This window comes from Zeus faber (assembly GCF_960531495.2).
Source record: "Zeus faber genome assembly, chromosome: 8".
Taxonomy (NCBI): Eukaryota; Metazoa; Chordata; class Actinopteri; order Zeiformes; family Zeidae; genus Zeus; species Zeus faber.
The window spans coordinates 19,818,219-19,837,069 of NC_137195.1; the positions used below are offsets into that span (position 1 = coordinate 19,818,219).

General features: G+C 45.8%; 3 protein-coding genes across 4 annotated transcripts in view; 1 reads left to right on the forward strand and 2 right to left on the reverse strand.

Moving 5' to 3' along the window:
* The window catches only part of znf236 (zinc finger protein 236), a gene marked incomplete at its 5' end in the record, with an annotated part of 75,372 nt that extends 74,069 nt beyond the window's left edge, over nt 1–1,303 (forward strand). Inside the window, one exon of the mRNA XM_080004907.1 lies at nt 310–1,303. Within this exon, the coding sequence (XP_079861033.1) occupies nt 310–431 (122 nt within the window). The 3' untranslated portion in view covers nt 432–1,303. The remainder of the gene's footprint in view (nt 1–309) is intronic.
* Nucleotides 1,304–1,779: 476 nt separating this feature from the next.
* Nucleotides 1,780–16,706, reverse strand: mbpb (myelin basic protein b). Of its 2 annotated transcripts, XM_080005210.1 has the most exons (5): nt 16,438–16,706; nt 8,132–8,236; nt 7,944–7,970; nt 6,284–6,367; nt 1,780–3,217 (listed from the first exon to the last, which is right to left on the reverse strand). In XM_080005210.1, the coding sequence occupies exons 1-5, from the start codon at nt 16,555–16,557 to the stop codon at nt 3,185–3,187; spliced, it is 369 nt and encodes a 122-aa protein (XP_079861336.1). In that variant the 5' UTR covers nt 16,558–16,706; the 3' UTR covers nt 1,780–3,184. The 2 variants fall into 2 exon arrangements, with proteins under 2 accessions (XP_079861336.1, XP_079861337.1); XM_080005211.1 differs by lacking the exon at nt 7,944–7,970.
* LOC307233788 (myelin basic protein-like) overlaps nt 16,569–18,851 on the reverse strand; it is a 37,528-nt gene continuing 35,245 nt past the window's right edge. Inside the window, exon 4 of the mRNA XM_080005209.1 lies at nt 16,569–17,009. Coding sequence (XP_079861335.1) covers nt 16,714–17,009 — 296 coding nt within the window. The 3' untranslated portion in view covers nt 16,569–16,713. The remainder of the gene's footprint in view (nt 17,010–18,851) is intronic.

Genomic DNA, 18,851 nt, shown 5'->3' on the forward strand with positions numbered 1-18,851 from the left:
GTTGTCCAACAGCAAAGCGGCTTTAGCTATGTTGACCTTTTACACGTGTGGTCCGTTGGAGAGATGAAAACGGGGCAAGCTTTCATATTAGCTGTCCCAATACATCCTGCATTATACAATTACGCGCTGCCGGAAAATAAAATGTTCCAGAAATAATGGTGTGCTTTGCCTTGAGTCAAGAGACTGAAGTAATTAAAGAAGTACTGAAGTGTTAATTAGGGTTCTTCAGTGCGAGCATTGACAGGTGGACCACCCGAGTTAAAGAAAAGCCTTTGTGTCCTTTTTAAACCCCCTCCTTCTCCTCTCCAGGTCAGATGCAGGAGGTCTCGTTGAGCCAAGAAGAGCAGGACTCGCAGGTGGAGGTGACGCACGAACTGGACCTGGAGGTGGTTCCCGAGGCGTCCGGAGATTGGCACAACGTCTTCCCCTGACCGCGTGCTCCGAAAGGTGCCCTGGTACCCTGTCCAACGGTCTTCAATCCACTGCCGTCCCTTAGAAAACTCTCTTCCAACTCTCTGCGTTACACAACGAGCGCTGTAAAGTGAGATGACACTGTTCCAAGTCACCATCAGGCAGAAGCACTAGATGCCCCCCCCCCCTCTTAGCTTATAATAGTATAAAAGTTGGTCAAAAAGTAGAACATAGGGACGCATCTTGGTGTTGTTTCCTTTGTTTTACTATTATTTATTTCAAGTGTTTTCTCCCATCTCTAAATTGCTAAGACTTCATCTGCCCGTCGACTGCACACTGATTCAGCGCGATTACCTCAACTCAATTCATTCATTCGGGAAACACATTCAAACGCTCCCCGGGCGTCCGTCTCACCGGAGGTCTGGAGTCTCCCAGATCACTCCATCTTCCCGCCGTAGACCCCTGACCACTCGTTTTGCCAGACACTGTCATTTATGCTGTAGTTTGTTGGTTCATTCATTCACCTTTTGGGTGTTTGTAAAAGTACGACCTTAAAGCGGCATCGCCATCTATTGAATATTCCCGACTTGCATGTGGCCACTGCCTTGGACGCTCATTCCTTGGATGAAAGCGGCTTGGTCGTCCTTCACACTATCGCGTGAGGTCGTATCAGAGCGTCAGGGTGGAATATCGCATCACCGACACCGCCACTCGCTGCCATTTTGATCAGACCGCCGCCATTTTTATCTTTTACACTCAAGTGTGCTCTGTAAATTCTGTATATAAACTGCATATATTTTCTGACTGACAAAATAATGGCGTTGTGAATATTAAATTGTAGCATAACTTTTCCTTTTTATTACGGAGCTGCGTTAATGTACAGACCCTTCTTTGTTTTGGCAGGTTTTGTATTTTGTATTTTGGATTAAGTATTTAATAAAAAAGTGGTTGTTTTTTTTCTACAACTTGCAATTTATTTTCTAATTTTATCAACAACTGCAAACGTGATTGATCCTTTGATTGATGAGTATGTATCAGCATCAGTGTGGTTATGTCTTGGCGTCATGTTACAATAAATAATGTAACTTTTCGGTCAAGCCAGTTACATCACGACCAGATTGTGTGCTATGACCAAATCAGCAGTGTCTTGCAGACAATGTTCTGTATATAACTATAGTCCATATATATAATACAACTACCGATAATTATCAAATGATCACAATCTTTATATCATGGCTTTCTCTTGCATAGTGCTGCCTCTTTGGAATCATGTTTTCTAATTTCTTTAACTTATTTGTTGGAGTTGGGAAATAGAATTGATGAAGTTACATTCTGAGTGAGCTCATCAAAAACACAAGACGCCATTGATTGACTTTGACAAATTTAAATTTATTTGATATATTTCAAGTTAAGTGGCTGGTCGTGCTTATTACAGGTCGAGGGTCTTTGAGTTTTATTATACATTCATTCACAGAACCCATGCTAAAGAAAACAAAACACACACACACCCACACACACACACACACACACTCACACAGAGGACAAGTAGGGAGGGATGCAGGCGACAGATCACAGAGACAAGTTTTTATTCTTCAACTCTTTTGAAAAATGGAACATCTAACCTGTTGAATCATCCCGGTTTCCAACATGCGTTATGGAGCACCTTATTGAAATGGTGGTTTCTGAATATCCACATGAAGAAAACACAGCACCTTGGTTTATTTGGTTAAAGAAAGAAAACTAAACGGTCGCGCGAGCTTGAGCGTGCAGGTGGACAAAGCGAGCGAAATCGAGGCATCGCAGACATGCATGAATTTGGAAACTCACATTTCCACATCAACTGCAAAGTTTTGCTGTTATTTTTGGGACAGAAGAAGAGCTGCAACGACATTAGCAGTGATTCGGATTCATCAATAATTATTGCCATTGAGTGGATTTCTACTGCAAACAGACATTTGACAGATTTATTTGTTTTTTTTTTCCTCAAACCTCATCAACCACAGGTTTTAATAGCAAACATAGAACAACACCACATTCAAAGACGAGACACTTAACCACTAATAGGACAAGAAGTGGGGGAAACACTGCATGAAAATAAACACATTAAAAATAAATAAACACATTACCATCAAATGGTCGCCAGAAGAAACACTTAGGTCAAGAATAAGCTCTGTTATGAGAAATCAATGGTTAATTAAGGTTGCGTGAAACATTCTTTTTGAGGATACAGACAGAAGACAGGACACGAGACGAGGACGGATGATCGCTCTGTACTAAAATGGAAACGCACTCAGCTCTTCATACCGGGGGCGTCGACAGTTAAGTCAGTGGGCCTTGGAGCACACCCTATGGACGTTCGGAACTTTTTTCCCGGGTGCGATCCATTTCAGCCACCTTCGGTTAGAAAACGATGCAAGAGACGAGGGACGAACAAAAAGTCAAGCGGCGGCACTGACAACGTCCACCGACCGCTCCAGGACTCAGCACAGCGTTGGGAGGGGGGAGGCACAGATTGTGACGCTATCTACCAGCCAAAATGGGGGAGAAAGGAAGGTGGGGTGAGGTAGGTTGGGGTGGGATTGGGTGGTAATTAAAGGTTACTGGGAATGAGTGAGAGTGTTATCGGAGGTTTTTTCAGGGTGTGAGCGGGGAGGGGGAAAAACAAAACATCTCCTTTTCTTTCTCTTCTTTTGTCGACTTTAGTCCCGTGGTGGTGTTGATGTTGTTGAGGCTTGGCCCTTGTGCTGTTGGAGGGAAGCTTCAGAAAGGGACTTCAGCGCTTGGCCGGAGAAGCACTTCTGCTTCCCTGTAGGACAGAAGATAGAAAGATGAGTAAGTTGTGTGGATAGAAATGCATTGGATGGATAGATGGATAGATGGATGGATCGATTCATTCATCTCTGGAGGGAAGTTGCAGTGTAACAGCAACTCAGATCAAAACAATAGGCAAAAAAAAATGGCAATATGCAATAAAACTAAACAATAAACAAAACAAAAGGCCAGTGGGTTAGTAAATGTGTGTTGATGGAGCATATTGTCGCAGGTGTCAGAGAAAATAATAAATGTATGTATCCACATTCTTTTAAGTAACTTTAACAAAAGTACGTATTACCGTATGGCTGGGTTTCTCAACATATCGTTCAAATTTTCCAAAACCCAAAACTGATTAAAATAAAATGCAAAATATGAGCTATCACCAGGAATATGCTCAACAGTAGTGTCAAATGTGTGTGCGGACCCCCATTTGATCACCCGGTGGGACCTTTGCCGCTGTGTTTGCTTCCAAGTTTCCAATCGCGCCATCTGAGGAAGACCCTCCTAACGCCTGGGATTGGGACGGCCGGTGTTTATCATGAATCGGCTCGGCGTAAAGAGATTGTGGCGTTCCCCCTAATCAAGATGAAACTCGAGGAAGGATATGGGGGGGATCGTGAGAGGCAAGAAGATTATACAAATGAGTGGTATCTTGGAAAATGATTGGGAACAACGGTAATCCACCCTGTGCGGAGTCATTGTCTGTGGCAGACGCCTTTGTTTCTGAGCCATTCTCACTGCCGTCCGCAAAAGAAGCCGTTATGTGCCAGCGGAGAGAAGAACTGGAGGAAACTCAATTGACGCACAGCGGAGAGATCAGAAATTTGAACTGAGATGGAAAATCGCAAAACGGGGGGGATGGACAAACGTTGAAATACTTGCTCTCAAATGGAAATGTACGCAAAGCTCTAAAAGAGGCTTGTTCTCTTTCCCTGCGTGACGTGCGAGCACACTCAGGAGGGACGAGGGAGATGCCCCCCGGCTCGGCGCTAATTAGCCGCACCAGGAGGATTAAAAAAAAAAAACGGGCGCAGAAGTTTCATCTGGAAAGCTGTTTACTCTCGGGTGCCTTTGCTCACAAAGTCGGCTCTCGCAGCTCGTGGCGTGGCCCCCGAGGAGGCGGGGAGCGCCTCGATCCGATCAGCGAAACGTCTCGTCTAATCTCAGACAGGCGAGCCGATTGAAAAAGAACCAAAGAAAAACAAATGAGGAGAGAACTACAACGGGAGATAAGGCAACTCTCAACAAATCAAAGGCCATATGTGGAGATGTAGAGAGAGAGAGGGAGAGAGAGCTGACGGCGCCCGGGGACCAACTTCAGCCTCGGTGGCTGGTCAGACGATGTTTCTTCTGCAGGTTTTTAGTGGGGGGTTCTTACCGCCCCATGTGGAGGAGACCCCATGTGAGCACGGGGAGGAAAACGCCGCAACTCCGCACGCGGTGCCAACCCAGGACCTTCTTGCTGTGAGGCAGCAGTGCAGTTGACAGTGCCACGAAAACAGTAAAAAAAAAAAAAGCGGAATGAATCCACTACGTTTTATCCGCCGTGGAGTAGTGGCAAGGTGCATTGAGTGCAGTATAAAAAAAGGCTTCATCCAAAGGCATAGATTTTGTCAAGCCTCTTTGTCAATGGCTGTTTTATTTACGACAGATTCAAGTGAAACCTTCAATCTATCTTTGCCTCTTGCACACACTGTTGCGTTTTTTCTTTTTAAGGCAATTCCGATTCCTAATAGAGTTGGAAGAGGTCCTTCATTTCGGAGTCTGTTATATCCTCTTGCCGGAAAGAAGCTCACAATTAATGTCTGATGTTCCATCAGGGGAAGTCATTATTCAGTGCATTTATGTTGAGGCATCCTCAAGGGCATGAAGCGTAAGCGGGTTTGACCGATGCGCATGCATCGTTGTAATGGTTGTGGCCTGTTTGTCGTTGGCCGTTATCAAAGCACCCATTCGATGAGGAGTTCTCTTTTCTGCTTTAGCCAAAAACATTGGGCCTCATTCACGGAACTTTTCTCAAAAGCTTTTGTTCCCGAGACTCGTGACGACATGATGAACCAACGGTGGGCTTCATGAAATGTGTTGTCCCTCACTCCTGGTCTACGAGATGATGAATGCTGATTGGAACTAATGCCATCGTGCTTCATGGGTGTTGATTTGTGTATGCGAAGATGCCCTGTAAACACCATGAATGGCATGCAGGCTTGAAGGTAAGAAGCCATGGCAATTATATCGGAGGGGAGGAGAGAATTTGGGACATGTCTATGCAGTCCCCAGCGCTTGTTTGTCTCTCCATCCAAGGTAAGCCCAGTGCTCCAGTAATGATTCATGCACCATCGCTGTCAGGTTCGACCGTTTTCTGAGGTCTTAAGAAATCACTATGTATGATGTTGAACAAGCTTGTTGATATGGTTATCACCAGGAGAGTATTGTGTGTACAAAAACAGACTACTGAACGACTCCGTTGACGTGAGGTGTTGCGCTCCTGGAGAAGAGCTTCCAAGTGGAAACCAAAGCGCGGAATGCGGTTACGTTCGCAGCTATGCACGTTTCATGCGTGGGCCCATTGTTCTTTCCATAACACGTGTGTGCCACTGTCCTTCACCTGTACAGCATTTACAGCATGTTAGCGCAGCCCGCTGGACCCATTTCCGACACCTCCCGGATCTGCTACCTTCAGCGTTACACAGGCTTTACATTACATGTATTGCCCGAAGCTTGTAGTGTGCACTGCAGTAGGTGTTCTCCATAGAAGCCTTAAAATGTTATTGTGCCCCTGTAGCAGCGGTCAAAGCATTAGGTTGTCTTCTAGGCGTTTCTATGCGCAGTGCATTTCCACCATCACACATGAGTTACTCACTCTGCTCGCGACATCATCACTGGGGCAGGAAAGAAGAGCAAGAACAAGGGATTAGTTGGAAAGGAATTCAACGTTTCTCATCCAATGGACTTCACTGGAACAAGGCAGCCATTCAGGCTCCCCCGGCGTTAGCGGAGACAAAGTGGAGGGGAATGAGCTGACAGACAACCGGAGCAGAGTCTGTTAAGCCGTCCTTACCATTTTGAAGATCTTGGTGAGGGTGCCTTTGCCGTCCCCTGCAGCGGCCTTCTTGCCTTTAGCGGACTGTGACTTCTGGTCCCCCTGGGGAAACGGCACACGAAAGTAAAGCGTGATGGAAATGTTTGAAACGGAATCAAGGTAGGGTGAACCTGACTCCCTGGGAGAGGGTCATTTTCATTTATTCCAGTCGTGCCCGTGAGAGGAAAGAGGTTTTTCCCCCCCTTCTTTTTTGTGTGTGTGGCAAAGGGAATGAAAGAACAAGGGACCTGGTTCTATTTAAGAGTGGACTCTGGGTTTGACGGCGTGGAGCTGGGTCTCCCCTGTCAAAGCCAAGTGTCAACTGAGCCGAGCAGAACAATCAACCTGAATGGCCGTCGCAGGGCATATTAGTCCAAACAACTCTTGTCTAATTGTATTTCAAAGGTGAAACTGCATCCAGTCTTTGTGGTGGCAGTCCTCACAGGGGGAATAACAAACTAAGAACAGATGGACGGTGGAGTGGAAGCCCAATCAAGCCTGTGTTAAAATTAATGAAGTGTGGGGGGGATTGTTATTCTCAAACCCCCTTACCTTCGAGTTCTCCCTGGGGAGAATCCCTTTCCTCAGCTTTCCCTACTTTACCCAAGCCGCCCACGCCCGTCTGCCATGTAATGACTCCAAACACCCACGACATTCTCTCCAACACACAAGGAAAGGGGGCCCCTAAATTAAACGTCTATGGCAGGGCCAGATAAGGCCACAGCCACTTTTATAGGCGAGTTGATCATGGAAAATTAAGTGAAACTATTAGACGATTATGAAAAAAATTACAATTAAGAAAAAATTTGCCCAGCCAGCGATAAAATTACAGCATTTACAAAAACACAATTTATGGACACCCCAGACCGAGAACCCGCTTCATAACCGCAAAAGGGGAAGGGGAGATTTTAATGTGAAGCTGAGATGTTTGCGGGATAGATGAGGGAGTTATCATTTTAGAAATGTGTGGGTGACGGAGGCTGAAGCCGCAGGTGGGAAGCCAATCGGAGGCAAGGTGACTTCCTGCCCGTGTCAAAGATGTCATGCGCTGGAACAGTCTCGGGGGTGACCGAGGCCACGTTTGATTTCCCACTGCCCCTTAGTTGTGGCCTAGCAGGGCCCATTGCCACCCTCAGTTCTTTCAGGCATGACACCTCCGTTTTTGTTTTGTTCGTTTTCCAACCACCTACCAGGCCTATCTTGGCGGCCAGTCCCCTCCACTGGACATGTAAGAGACAGAGACGGGAGACAAGGGGAGATAGGGGGTAGAGGACATAGACCGGTAAGGGGGAGGAACAGCTATAAACTTAGGTCTTACTCAGAGCAAAGGACGGGGCGGGAAGGAGAGGAGGCAAGTAGGAGAGTCCATCCAGGGTGGGAGTCATGGGGGAGCAGGCGAGGGCAGGAGGTGTGGATGCAGGGGGACAGGAGAGTTCAACAGCAAATAGAGTGAAATTGAGCACTTTGTAAAGACATGGATATAGGCAGAAATTGTAACACGCTCATAACATGTAGCGTTCATTTGCTAAAGCAGCAACGGTCATGGTCAATTGTAAAAGTTACAAGTCAATACAACATCTTTGAAAGCTATTATTTTGACCAGAAATAAGGAAAAGACTGCAAGACAATCAGGACTCACCCTAGACTTGGGTGGGGCGGGGGACACCTGGGAACGAGTTAATCACAGAAAGGCATGAAACTCGAGGCGTACAGTAGAGAATTATTGACAGACGGAAAAGTTGGTAGACAGAAAATTTGCAGGAGGGCAGAGAGACAGACGTGGGGATGCGGGTCAGGTCCTGCAGAATGGAAAGCCCATATACTCACAATGGTTCGGAAGAAATGCACCACAGCGTTCTCGGTCCCGCGCTTACGGGGAGAAGCTGCGGTGGCTTTCTGGGGGGCAGGAGACAGGGCGCCACGGAAAGACCCCTAAAGGAAGTGGAGAAGGACGGAAAAGGAAGGATAGGGAAAGGAAGGGAAGGAAACCGGGAGCGAGGGAAGGACACGTTATTGGCTTTACGGTTGGAAGATGTTCGGAGCTGCCCGTGGTTTGACTGGTGCTAAGCTGTAGCTCCTTAAAAGAGGCGTCGACTCCTTCTAGTGACTGCGTTTGAATCACTTTTTCACTTCCTCCTGACAAACACTTCCCTTGCAAATTATTTTTGCCACTTTTCTGTGTCAACATACGCATGAAATACATCTTTGGACCCCCATCCTTTAGGGTTAGGGATATAAAAGTAAAACGAACGGTGCTGCCATTGGTGACCAGAGGTGTGTGCACCAATGCCACAAAAACAACAAATGCACACGCTCTGTATCCGCCATCTCCTCAATTTGCATTCCCTCTTCTTTGCCTCCCGCCGACCCCATTACAATTTCGCTCACATTATCTCGCGCTAAAAACCTCCACCTCATCCATCATTTGCACATTAGAGCGTGTCACTCAAGCGTCACCGCACCCTGCGTCATACTTTGCCTCTCATGGAAATGGAAGGCGATAACCCGGTCACTTTACGGAGGAGAGAAATGGGAACAAAAATTCAAACCCAACCCCATCGCTGTGCATTAGGAATAAAGGAATGCTTTGTTCGATTTGTTTACTGAAAAAAATGAGTGGTCCAAAAATGAACCATATGGATGATGAGCCAACATTTGTGGTGAAAGACGAATCAATAGGTGATTTTGTTTTGTTTTGTTTTGTTGTAGATGGCCTTGTCCGCTTGTGTATTCAGTCAGTGCTTCATTAGAGAATGCTCTCATCTAATGACGTCTGCCGACATGAAGTGAATACCCCAAATATTGTAGAGTGTGTGTGTGTGTGTGTGTGTGTGTGTGTGTGTGTGGGTGTGCGTGTGTGTGTGTGTGGGCGTGTTCCGGCTAAATGCATAGAGGAAACAGAGGCTGTGTAAAAACCCAAAATGAAAGAAAGAAAATGAAAGGCTGTTTTATGGAACCGCGTCTCTCAGAGAAAGACGCCGGGGACATGAAAATGAAAACTCAGGAACAATGACTTGCTGTGTATTTCAGACCACTCTCCCTTTGATGTGAGTGGGCTTCTCCTCTTCCCGCCTCTCCTTTCCTCTTCTCGCCTCTTCTCGTGTTAATAAACGGTAATCAACGTAAAAATAGATCCTGCAACTCCTGCTAATCAAGGATTCATCTCGGAGATTTAACAATGCACCTTAAAAGTATTTAATGGCCGCTGCTCGGCCAGTTCTCATCACACGCCTTCTCGTTTTTCAAAAACACGAGGAGCGTGCAGTGTGTCCTTTCATGGTGGGAATATGGGGGAAGCACTGATTGCTTTTTGTTTGATGTATAAATGGAGGTGTGTGTGTGCTGCAAATGGGGTGTTGGGGTGAGTGCTGTCCTCTTGTCGAGTGGTTTTGACCGTGTGTGTGTGTGTGTGTGTGTGTGTGTGTGTGAGAGAGAGAGAGAGAGCAAGGGAAAGATCATAGAAAGCGTGACACTGTTCATTCTCATCTGTAGACGAAATCCGTCCATCTCACTAAATACACGATGCGAAAAGTAGGTGGACGCCCCTGTTTCCGTTGCTGAGGAGTGTGTAAAATTGGGCGCACGGCGTTGTAATCTTCCCACACAAGCGGCCGAGGGGGACATTCAGCGCGGTGCCGTCGGAGGATTGCTTTGACTTTCTAACAAGTCATTTCATGAACATGTCCTTCTCTGCCACAGCCGTCCTGACCCACTGTAAATGCTGTGCCGAGTAGTGGACACCTCCCTGTGGAAAGATCATCCGTCGCTTACCGCCAGGTTCCAAATTGGCTTGACAAGCGACACCAGCTCAAGAACCTCAAGGAATGGATTTCTATTCCAAACGTGTGCTGTAGTGCCGTCGAGCTGGGCGCCAATGGACTGCGGGGCGATGAGTCCCACTTCACTGTCCGGCAGGTGAAAGGTGGAATCATTGGTGGATGCTCGGGGGAACACTTCCTCTCTGGAGCCGCACCGTCAAATGGAATGTTTGGTAGAGAAAGGGCTGTTGCTCATGTTCCATGGACCCCTTGCAGTAGCTCCAGTGAAAGGGAAATCTTAACACCCCAGCATACAATGACATTCTATGACTAGTCCGCTATTGTGGCAACAATCTGTGGAAGACGTGTTTCAATGAGATAACGGCCCCGTGCTCAAAGCGGGTTATAGACAGGTTTGTGGTGGGTAAGAACCCGAGCGGTCTGCACAGAGGGCTGACCTTCACCCTGCGGGAAAACCTTTGGGATGAATCTAAATGCAAACTGCGATCCGGGCCTAATCACCCATTTAATGCTGATCCCCACAGCAACACTCAAACATCTCGTGGAAAAGCCTTCCCAACGGAGCGGATGCTGCCGTCCAATTAGTGCCCATGGTCATCAAATTACGTCAAGGGCTGTTTTTAGAAACTGCACTCTGCAATGCATTGTTGATTGATTTGTAATACTATTGAAGTTATTTCAATAGTATTACAATAACTTGATGTTCCTGCCTATAAGTAAACCGTGATGAATCCACTTCATACACATTTACATGCTAATGCAGGGTGGAAAGTGCTCCTTGGAAGGTCACTGGGTGTTCAGAAAATAAGGGGCTCGATATATTCACTCTCTGTGGTTCCTCCCGTTGAACACGTTAATGATCTCAAGTCTCTCCGCTCGGGTCGGGAGGGCAGCGCTTGGCTCGGAATCCAATACATCATGGACCACGTTTAATATTTAATCCGAAGAAGGTGATTACAACCAAGCAGGGAGATGAAACTGAGCCCAAGGCCAAAGTGTAGCTGAAGACATTGAGACCTGATATTTGTCTTTGCTCCATCTCTTTATCGCCATTACGCGGGTGAAAGAGGTGTTCACTCCTCATGCATAAATTGTGTGCGTGCAAATTTGCCGTTTGCCGTCTCATTCCCATCCACTTGTAGCCATTACGGAGGCTTGTTGGCAGCGGAGGCAACGGCAGTGTTGCTGATTAGTGTCCACTTGTGTTGTCAGTTTGTTTTTTGGGCTGAATCCTCCATGGAGCTGTGTTCCTGAGGCCAGATGACCTCTGCCAGCTCTATTTCCACAGTAAGCGGGGAGTGCTGCGGCTATAACCGGGTGCAGTGTGAGAAAAGCGGGTCCAGAACAGGGCCGATGAGGGAGAAAGCGTTCTTTTTTGTGCTCTTCCTTACTTTCCTCTCCTCTCCGAGGTTTTGTTTGTTTGGTTCCCTTGTAACCCTTTACAGATATGACTCACACAATCGATGTAACGGAAATATGGAAATAAGGCGGATGGACGCCGGTGAGAGTGACACAAGCGGTTCACCGCGGAGAGCAATCAGCCCTCGCGGAGGGAGGGAAGCCGGCGCCCGCTTCATGTCGAACACCGAGTGAGGAAGAGGAACGCGGGGCCCTAAGGGGCCCAAAGCCATAAACATACTTTGGCGACAATCTTTATCTTCCTGTGGAGCAAAAAATGCATCCCATTCATTCATTTCTTTGCCGATACCAAGTTCCCCGATCGATACTTCCAAGCAGAAGTTTGCAAACGCCTACGTCGCAAACAAGCAATAGTGAGAACACACGTGTCTAACGTGTGATTGAGGCTTTTTTGATGAAGCAACTTGTTTTCATGCCCTGCTGTTTGATTGCTCTCCTTCCAAAAAGAATACAAATTCAACGATGAATATATGCAAAGATATCTCGATCCTAAATAGTGAATTAGAGCCGGCGTGCGCTGAGAAGGAACGGGTTGAATGTCCAATCAGACGTGTTTGGTTTCGGGAGACGATTGCACGGCGAGGACGCCGTCTTTCAAGGATTCGAGATGTTAGAATAAACTGACTTGCATACGGCAAATTCTAAAATAAGCTTCCAGGCCGGCAGGATGTTTGTGATTCTCTGATCTGAAAAGTTAGAAAAAAGATAGGAATACATTTAGAAATGCCTGATGAGATTCAGTTTGATAGTACATTTTAATCCCTCATCCCAGGTAAACAAACATTTACAGTCAAAGCCATCCTCTTGTTTTTCCTCCTTCTCGTTATTCAGTCTCAGACCCATGACAATAAGACGGCAAGAAAATACATCCCATTACCTGGCTTTATAAACTGACAGGAGCCCATTACTACATTTATATATTGAGTGCCTTCAGAACGTATTAGAACCCTTCACTACATGTTTACATTTAAACGGATTGAATTATTTATTTATTATATAAATTATAAAATATATTATGAATTTGTTTGTTTTCTGTCAAATTGTTTTCTGTAAAATTTTTAGAGAGAACAAATTAAAATGTCTCTCCTCGGTAAGTGTTTAGACCCTTCGCTCAGACTCCTCTCACAGCCTTTTATCATCTGGGGGATGCTTCTATAACTCCAGTCGCTTCCACCTGCGGCACATTCATTGGATAGGATTGGGGAAAGACAAACGACCATCTACGTAAAAGGTTCCACGAGCAGAAACCAGGGCCACGCAACCAAGGGAAGTCAAGGAAAAAATGTCCTGAGGAACTCTTCAGACTCAATCATTTTGACGGACGGACCCTGGGGACGGGGATAAAAACGTGCTTAAAGCGCTGAAAGTTCTCGGAGCAAAGTGTGCTCAGTCATGGGGGAAACGTTTCGTGTCCAGACCTGTTCTGTAACCCCTGGGGGCGGGTCTCTGGCAAAACCGAGGAGACACGAAAGAGCTTCCTCGGTCAGGGAGGAGGCCAAGAACCCGGAGACCTCTGCGACAGAGCCTCATGGTTTCTCAGAATTCTTCTTCTGCCGCGGCGGGAGAACTCGTCAGGACCGAGAACCCGCCGCTACTGGAGTTCTTCAGCGTTTCATCGCTGCCGTTTACTGTCCAGAGGGATTGATTCCCAGGTCCTTCCTGGCATTTTGTTCCGTTGCAACCCCTTGCCAGTGCTTATTTTCCCCACATCCAGGAAGGAAATTGAGAGACAGCGAGGGAACCAGACAAGTCGGCCACAGCAGTTCAATGCCGACGGCGATCGGCCTTTCTGGAGAAGGTGAAGCTTGATGTATCATCATCAGATGGTGTTCGGAGATGCTTCTAAGTGCTCGACGCCGCTAGATACGAAGGAGGGCCCCGTCGGAAACCTGTTTCGTTGCCTCCGTGCTTGTACTCTGTGCGATGACAATCAGTCCAATCGAATCGAATCGAATGTTTCTGGTATCTACCCAAGGCTGTATAGCCGAGGGTTACCCCAACATCACAACGAACTGAAGCACAGACACTAGGCTCCAGGACGAGTGTGTGAGTCCAGACCAAACCCCATCGAAGCTCTAGTCACACCTGAGGCTCCAGCAGTGGTGTTTGTACAAATAACCGACTACAGAGTCAGAATATTAATTATATGATATGTGCTTTTGGAATATTAACAATTTAATATGAATACATGAAGGAAAAACATGATAATGCATTGAGAAGCAAAATTAAATTCATTTCACATTAAAGCAATAAATAAGCAACAAATTGTTGTTGGTACTATAAATTAAGCAGGGGGTTTTGAAATACATTCTCGGAGACAAGGTTAGTGGGGTAATTCAAATGTTTGAAGAACATGCTCTCTACAAAACAAGCAAATTAAAACATAAAGACAAAGGCCACGCTGAGGGTGTAGTTAAGGAGATTTAATCAAGCCGTATTCCAAAATCCCAGAACAATTTCAAGGAGAACAGGGGCAACGGTCAGAAAATTTCACAAGAAAAAAAAATGCAAATAGTCGCAGGCGTCCATTTGGAAACCTCGAAGCTTTCCAAAAAAATAAAAAAGAATTGGAGGATTAGCTTGGGTCCACAGACACACACACACACACACACGTACGCACGCACGCACGCACGCACACTTTTTAAGATTTTTGTTGCACAATAAAAAGCTGTGAACCTGAGGTATGGCAGTTCATGCTCTCTTCAAGACACTGGGGTTCGATCACAGGATTTATTTGACTTTGTTTTTTGTCTTTTTTTGGTATTGAACAATGAAAATGGAGTGAGTCCTGCGTCTCACAGCGAACTCTGGCAAATCAGGAGCCGCTAGAATATTCATGAATTCCTCGCGGATTTAAAAAACCTCTGCTCGAACAGATGACGCTCGAGCCCTCACTTTGCTATCTCTCCAATTAGTTCGCTGTAATCCCCGTGATTTGATTCAATGAGGGGCGGGAAACCCGAGAGGATCCGCACGGAGAAATCTGTCCTGAGACCCCTAAACGTTATGAAACGGAGATGAAGTATTATCCCTTTTCTCAAAGCCTGGTCTCGAGCCAGGACGGGTAGCAACACAGGAGGCGACACCACACACAAACCCGATAAATAAATCCAACCAGTGGATGGAAAAGGGGACACTCGAGGACTTAAGGACAGTTCCGTTCGAAGATGATCACATCAAACCTGCGAACCATGAGACATTTCAACTTTACTCAAATAAAAACACAATTTCAAGGAAAATAAAACGGCAATGTAGAACATTGTTCCATTGTGAAAATCAAACAAAAGGGTTCCCCTCCGATACTGCGCTCCGTCGATAAGATGTTAAAAGCAAAATAAAAATGCCTTGAGAAATGAATCTACTGTTATGGCTATCGATGGGTTTTTCAGAGATTCAGCTGGAAAATATTAATATCTCTCTCTGTGCTTGTAAAAGCAAAATCCATCACGGCAGAAAAAAACACGGTGCAGATTATTTTCCGCTCGAGGCAACGAAGGTGGGAAAACCAGTTTTTTCCTTTTAAGTACTTGATAAGCTTAGTCTTATATACGCTCAACACTTTTCATTGGAAGGCAAACTGTTGGTGAAAACATAAAAACACGTCCTACCACCTACCCATAGCGACGTTGAAAGTGTTATTTTTTTCTTTAATAAAATATTCGGAAATAACCTTTTCCCTGAACAGATTACAACAGGCAGGAATTCCAAAGCAGGAAAAAAATAAAAAAAAGGTCTGTCCGCTATCCGATATTTTAAAACATGTTAAAACGACATAAGGCTTGGGGGAAAATGCCCGAAATATTCAATATCACTGAGAAGTTACATGCTCAAACCATCTGTCCAGGTGTATTTTATTCTCCAGGGATGAAAAAGCTGGATGATCCCTTGAAATACTCTCAGAAACAGTCTTTCCAGGCATAAGTGTAATAACTATGTAATAGCCTATTACACCTGATTTATGAGGATAAATGGGTCCAATGTGTGTTAAATATTCAGCGTTTTAAAACTACAAGCACAGAAATGTGAGCATAGAATACTGCACTAAAATAATAACTTTGAGTAGTTCACGTGTATGTACACGTAAAAAAATTTCGATTTGGTCTTCTGTACATTTGATACGTCCCATAATATATTCCTATTCTCATAGATTCTCTATACAATAATATGCATCGAACAAAAAACGCCTGCCCCCTCCTGGACAGTATAAAATCGTAGTATAAATTCCCTAACCTGGACCTTAAAACAATTATAAACAAACAGAAGGCAAAATAAACCGAGCTTCCAAATTCATCAGTTTCAACTTGTCACAGGAAAAGTGGAAATATTATTATAACAATGCAGCAAAGAAAAACAAATCTGGACAAATGTCGCACTTCTATAACATCTATAACATCGAAGCAGTAGCGAATTGAGGAAGTACCTTAAATACAGCTTCTCTGGACTCTGGTTTTGCAAAAAGTATTCCCATCCTAGTAAAACATACTAAACGTGATGTGATTACATTGTATGTGTATATAATATATATATATATATATATATATATATATATATATATATATATATGGAATATACTCTCATTCAATTCTACTTACAATGTCAGTATGGTTGAAATAATGATGAAAAATAGCGTTGGAAACCAAACAAAACAACCCAACAAGGTATGTTATCACTGGGACACCCCAAAAATCACGGGATTGTTTGTAATAAAGGAAAACAACAGCCACACCCAGAGTCATGGTCAGCACATTGCAGGATGCTGCCAAACTTTGGTTCATCATATTTGAGAAGAAAAAACAAAAACGAAAAGAGGTTACAGACCAAGTACAGCACGTCGTTGCTTCCACTTAAGACCGAGCGGGAATAAACCCTGTTAGTGGAGGAATGTGGCGGGGGGGGGGGGGGGGGGGGGCGAGTGTTTCTCTCCTTTTCCCTCACCTTGCTCTTCCTCTTCTTGTCGCCTCCAAAGAAGTTTCCGATCTGGTCCAACAGGCCGGGGTTCTTCTTCCTGCGGCCCAGCCCGAAGGCGGCCTGCGCGGAGCTGCTTGCGGATGCCATGTTAGGGTTTAGCTGGGGCGGTACCTCTGTGGCGGCGGGAAGAAGTCTGGCGTCGTGGCTCCCGAACGGAAGGGGAAAGCAAAAAGAAGCACAACGCGAGAGAAAGGGAAAAAAGGAAAAGGAGCAGAACGGGAGCAAAGGAAAGTAAAAGCCGGCCTAGTCTAGGTCCTGTTCGGGGCTTTCCGAGCCACACTCTGAGCCGGCCGTGCTGTGCTCTTGGATGGTCTGCAGCTCGTCGGACTCGGAGGGGCGGTCTTTGAAGGTGTTGTCCTCGCGCCCCGGAGCATCTCGGGAGAAGAGGCGGACCAGGTGGGGGCGCGGCCCCTCGGGGTCAGCTGTGCTGGCCGGGGGCCAGGGCGCCCGGTGGGGGCCCTCGGCGGAGTCAGTCACCGCCGGCTTCTCCTCCTCCGAGACGCAGCCATTGTTCTGGTTGACATCTGCCTCGCTCAGGCCTGCGCACAAACAAACAAGGGGTCATCTATGGTGGCGGTGTGGGGGGGGGGGTTGGGGTGGGGGCAACGAGATCCAACAGCACAATGGGGGCTTTTTGGACATGAGGGGGCCATGACCTTTCTGGGTCCAGTGGAGCGAACGTTTCAGCTTGAACTGTGATAAACCTGAACGGGGAACCTGGAGAAAGATGCGGAAAAAACGGACCGCAGTGCTTTTTTGGCCACCTCTGAGACCATTCCCACTGCCTTTCGTGACTTTGGTGCGTGGACGGTCGAGGTGTCACGATTCCCATTCGAAATCGAAAAATGAATCGAAAGGGGCGTCCGATTTCAAACTCCTAAATCAAACGCCGGTTCGCGATTCTCCCCTTATTTTTGCGGGCAATATTGTCCGGCACGGTCGCCATATCGGGGCGGTCAAGATCCGCCGGTAAACAAATGCAGTGTGCGCTGTGGGTTGCGGGCCACTGCGGCTCACCCGGCTACGAAAACTAATTCCATGAAATTTGGTTCGGAGTTGGGCGAGCTGTGGTCGGAGAAAAAAAAAGTGTTTTTCTTTACCATTCCAGACTGGAAAAAAAAATACATGTTTAAATCGAAAATCGAAATCTGGACTTGGAGAATCGTGACACTCCTAATGGACGAGACTGTAAATATGTGCTGACTAGGTGCAGCAGCTCTAAATGAAGACTTATTTTATTGAAAATGAACGTGACAGGATCTCTTCATTCATTATGACGTAAAAAAACATCACCATAGGAACAGATTCACGGTGCCAGATTTTTATCCATCGCGTGCAGTAAAATGATAAATGTTCAGCTCAAACGGCTGTGCTAAACAATGTAGGAAAAAGCATCTAAATAAGAAAAGAAGACGTCAATAAATATTAATAAATATAAGTAAGCAAAAAATATCCTAGTCAAAGTATACGTATGTTCAGGATATGGGAAATGTGGAAATAGCTTTTATAACAACTTAGAACCCGAACCCTATAAAAAGGCGGACACACCATGACGATGACAAACAGGCAACACTGCTAAGCACAGTAATAACAACAAGTACTTGTCGAATAATAACAATAAAAACACATTGCATTGCATGTTCCCAGTGAGTTCCAGCAGGATGGAGATGTACTGCAGCCCCCACCCCTCCAGGCCAGGCTAAGCTCCCACAGCCCAGAGCATCCAGTGCATTCCTCCCTGCAACAATCAGCGCACTGTACGGCCGCAGCTACACCATGGAATCTGCACGCTGAACAGCGGCCTATTGTCAGAGCTGCAGAGGGTTTTCTTTGGGGTTGTTTTTTTTTTTTGTTTTTTTTTTTTGTTGTTTCTTTTTTTACTGCGAGACAAAAGGGCCAGTGTCACGAAAATAACTCCTATAAGTATGGATGTTCAACTCCATGTTCCAGGAGACCCATCTGACTTGGGGTCAGAGCAGCGACAGGGTCGAGTCCCAGTGCTTTGCAAGCAGCGGTGAACGACGTCAGCGAAGGAAAAAAAAAAAAGAAAAATGAAAAGGTAATGAGTCTCATAATAATAAATTCAAATTCCTGAAGGGTGGGAAGCCATTAAAATACAGATAACTCGAAGGAGTGGCCGCGTGAATGATTGATGACTCCGCAATGAAAACCGCCTTGGTGTCGAAGGTCGCCATGAATGTTAATTCATAATCCTCTCACAAAGCTAAAATGATCAGTTTACTCCCGGGATGGACCTCAACTCATGTCATTATTTCCTTTTTTAATATTTGGGGTGCGCTGTGCGGAGCACTCTAAGTAGTAGGAACCGTTATGCCGAGGGAAGCAGAAACGATTTGCACCAGAGAAGTACAGGATGTGGC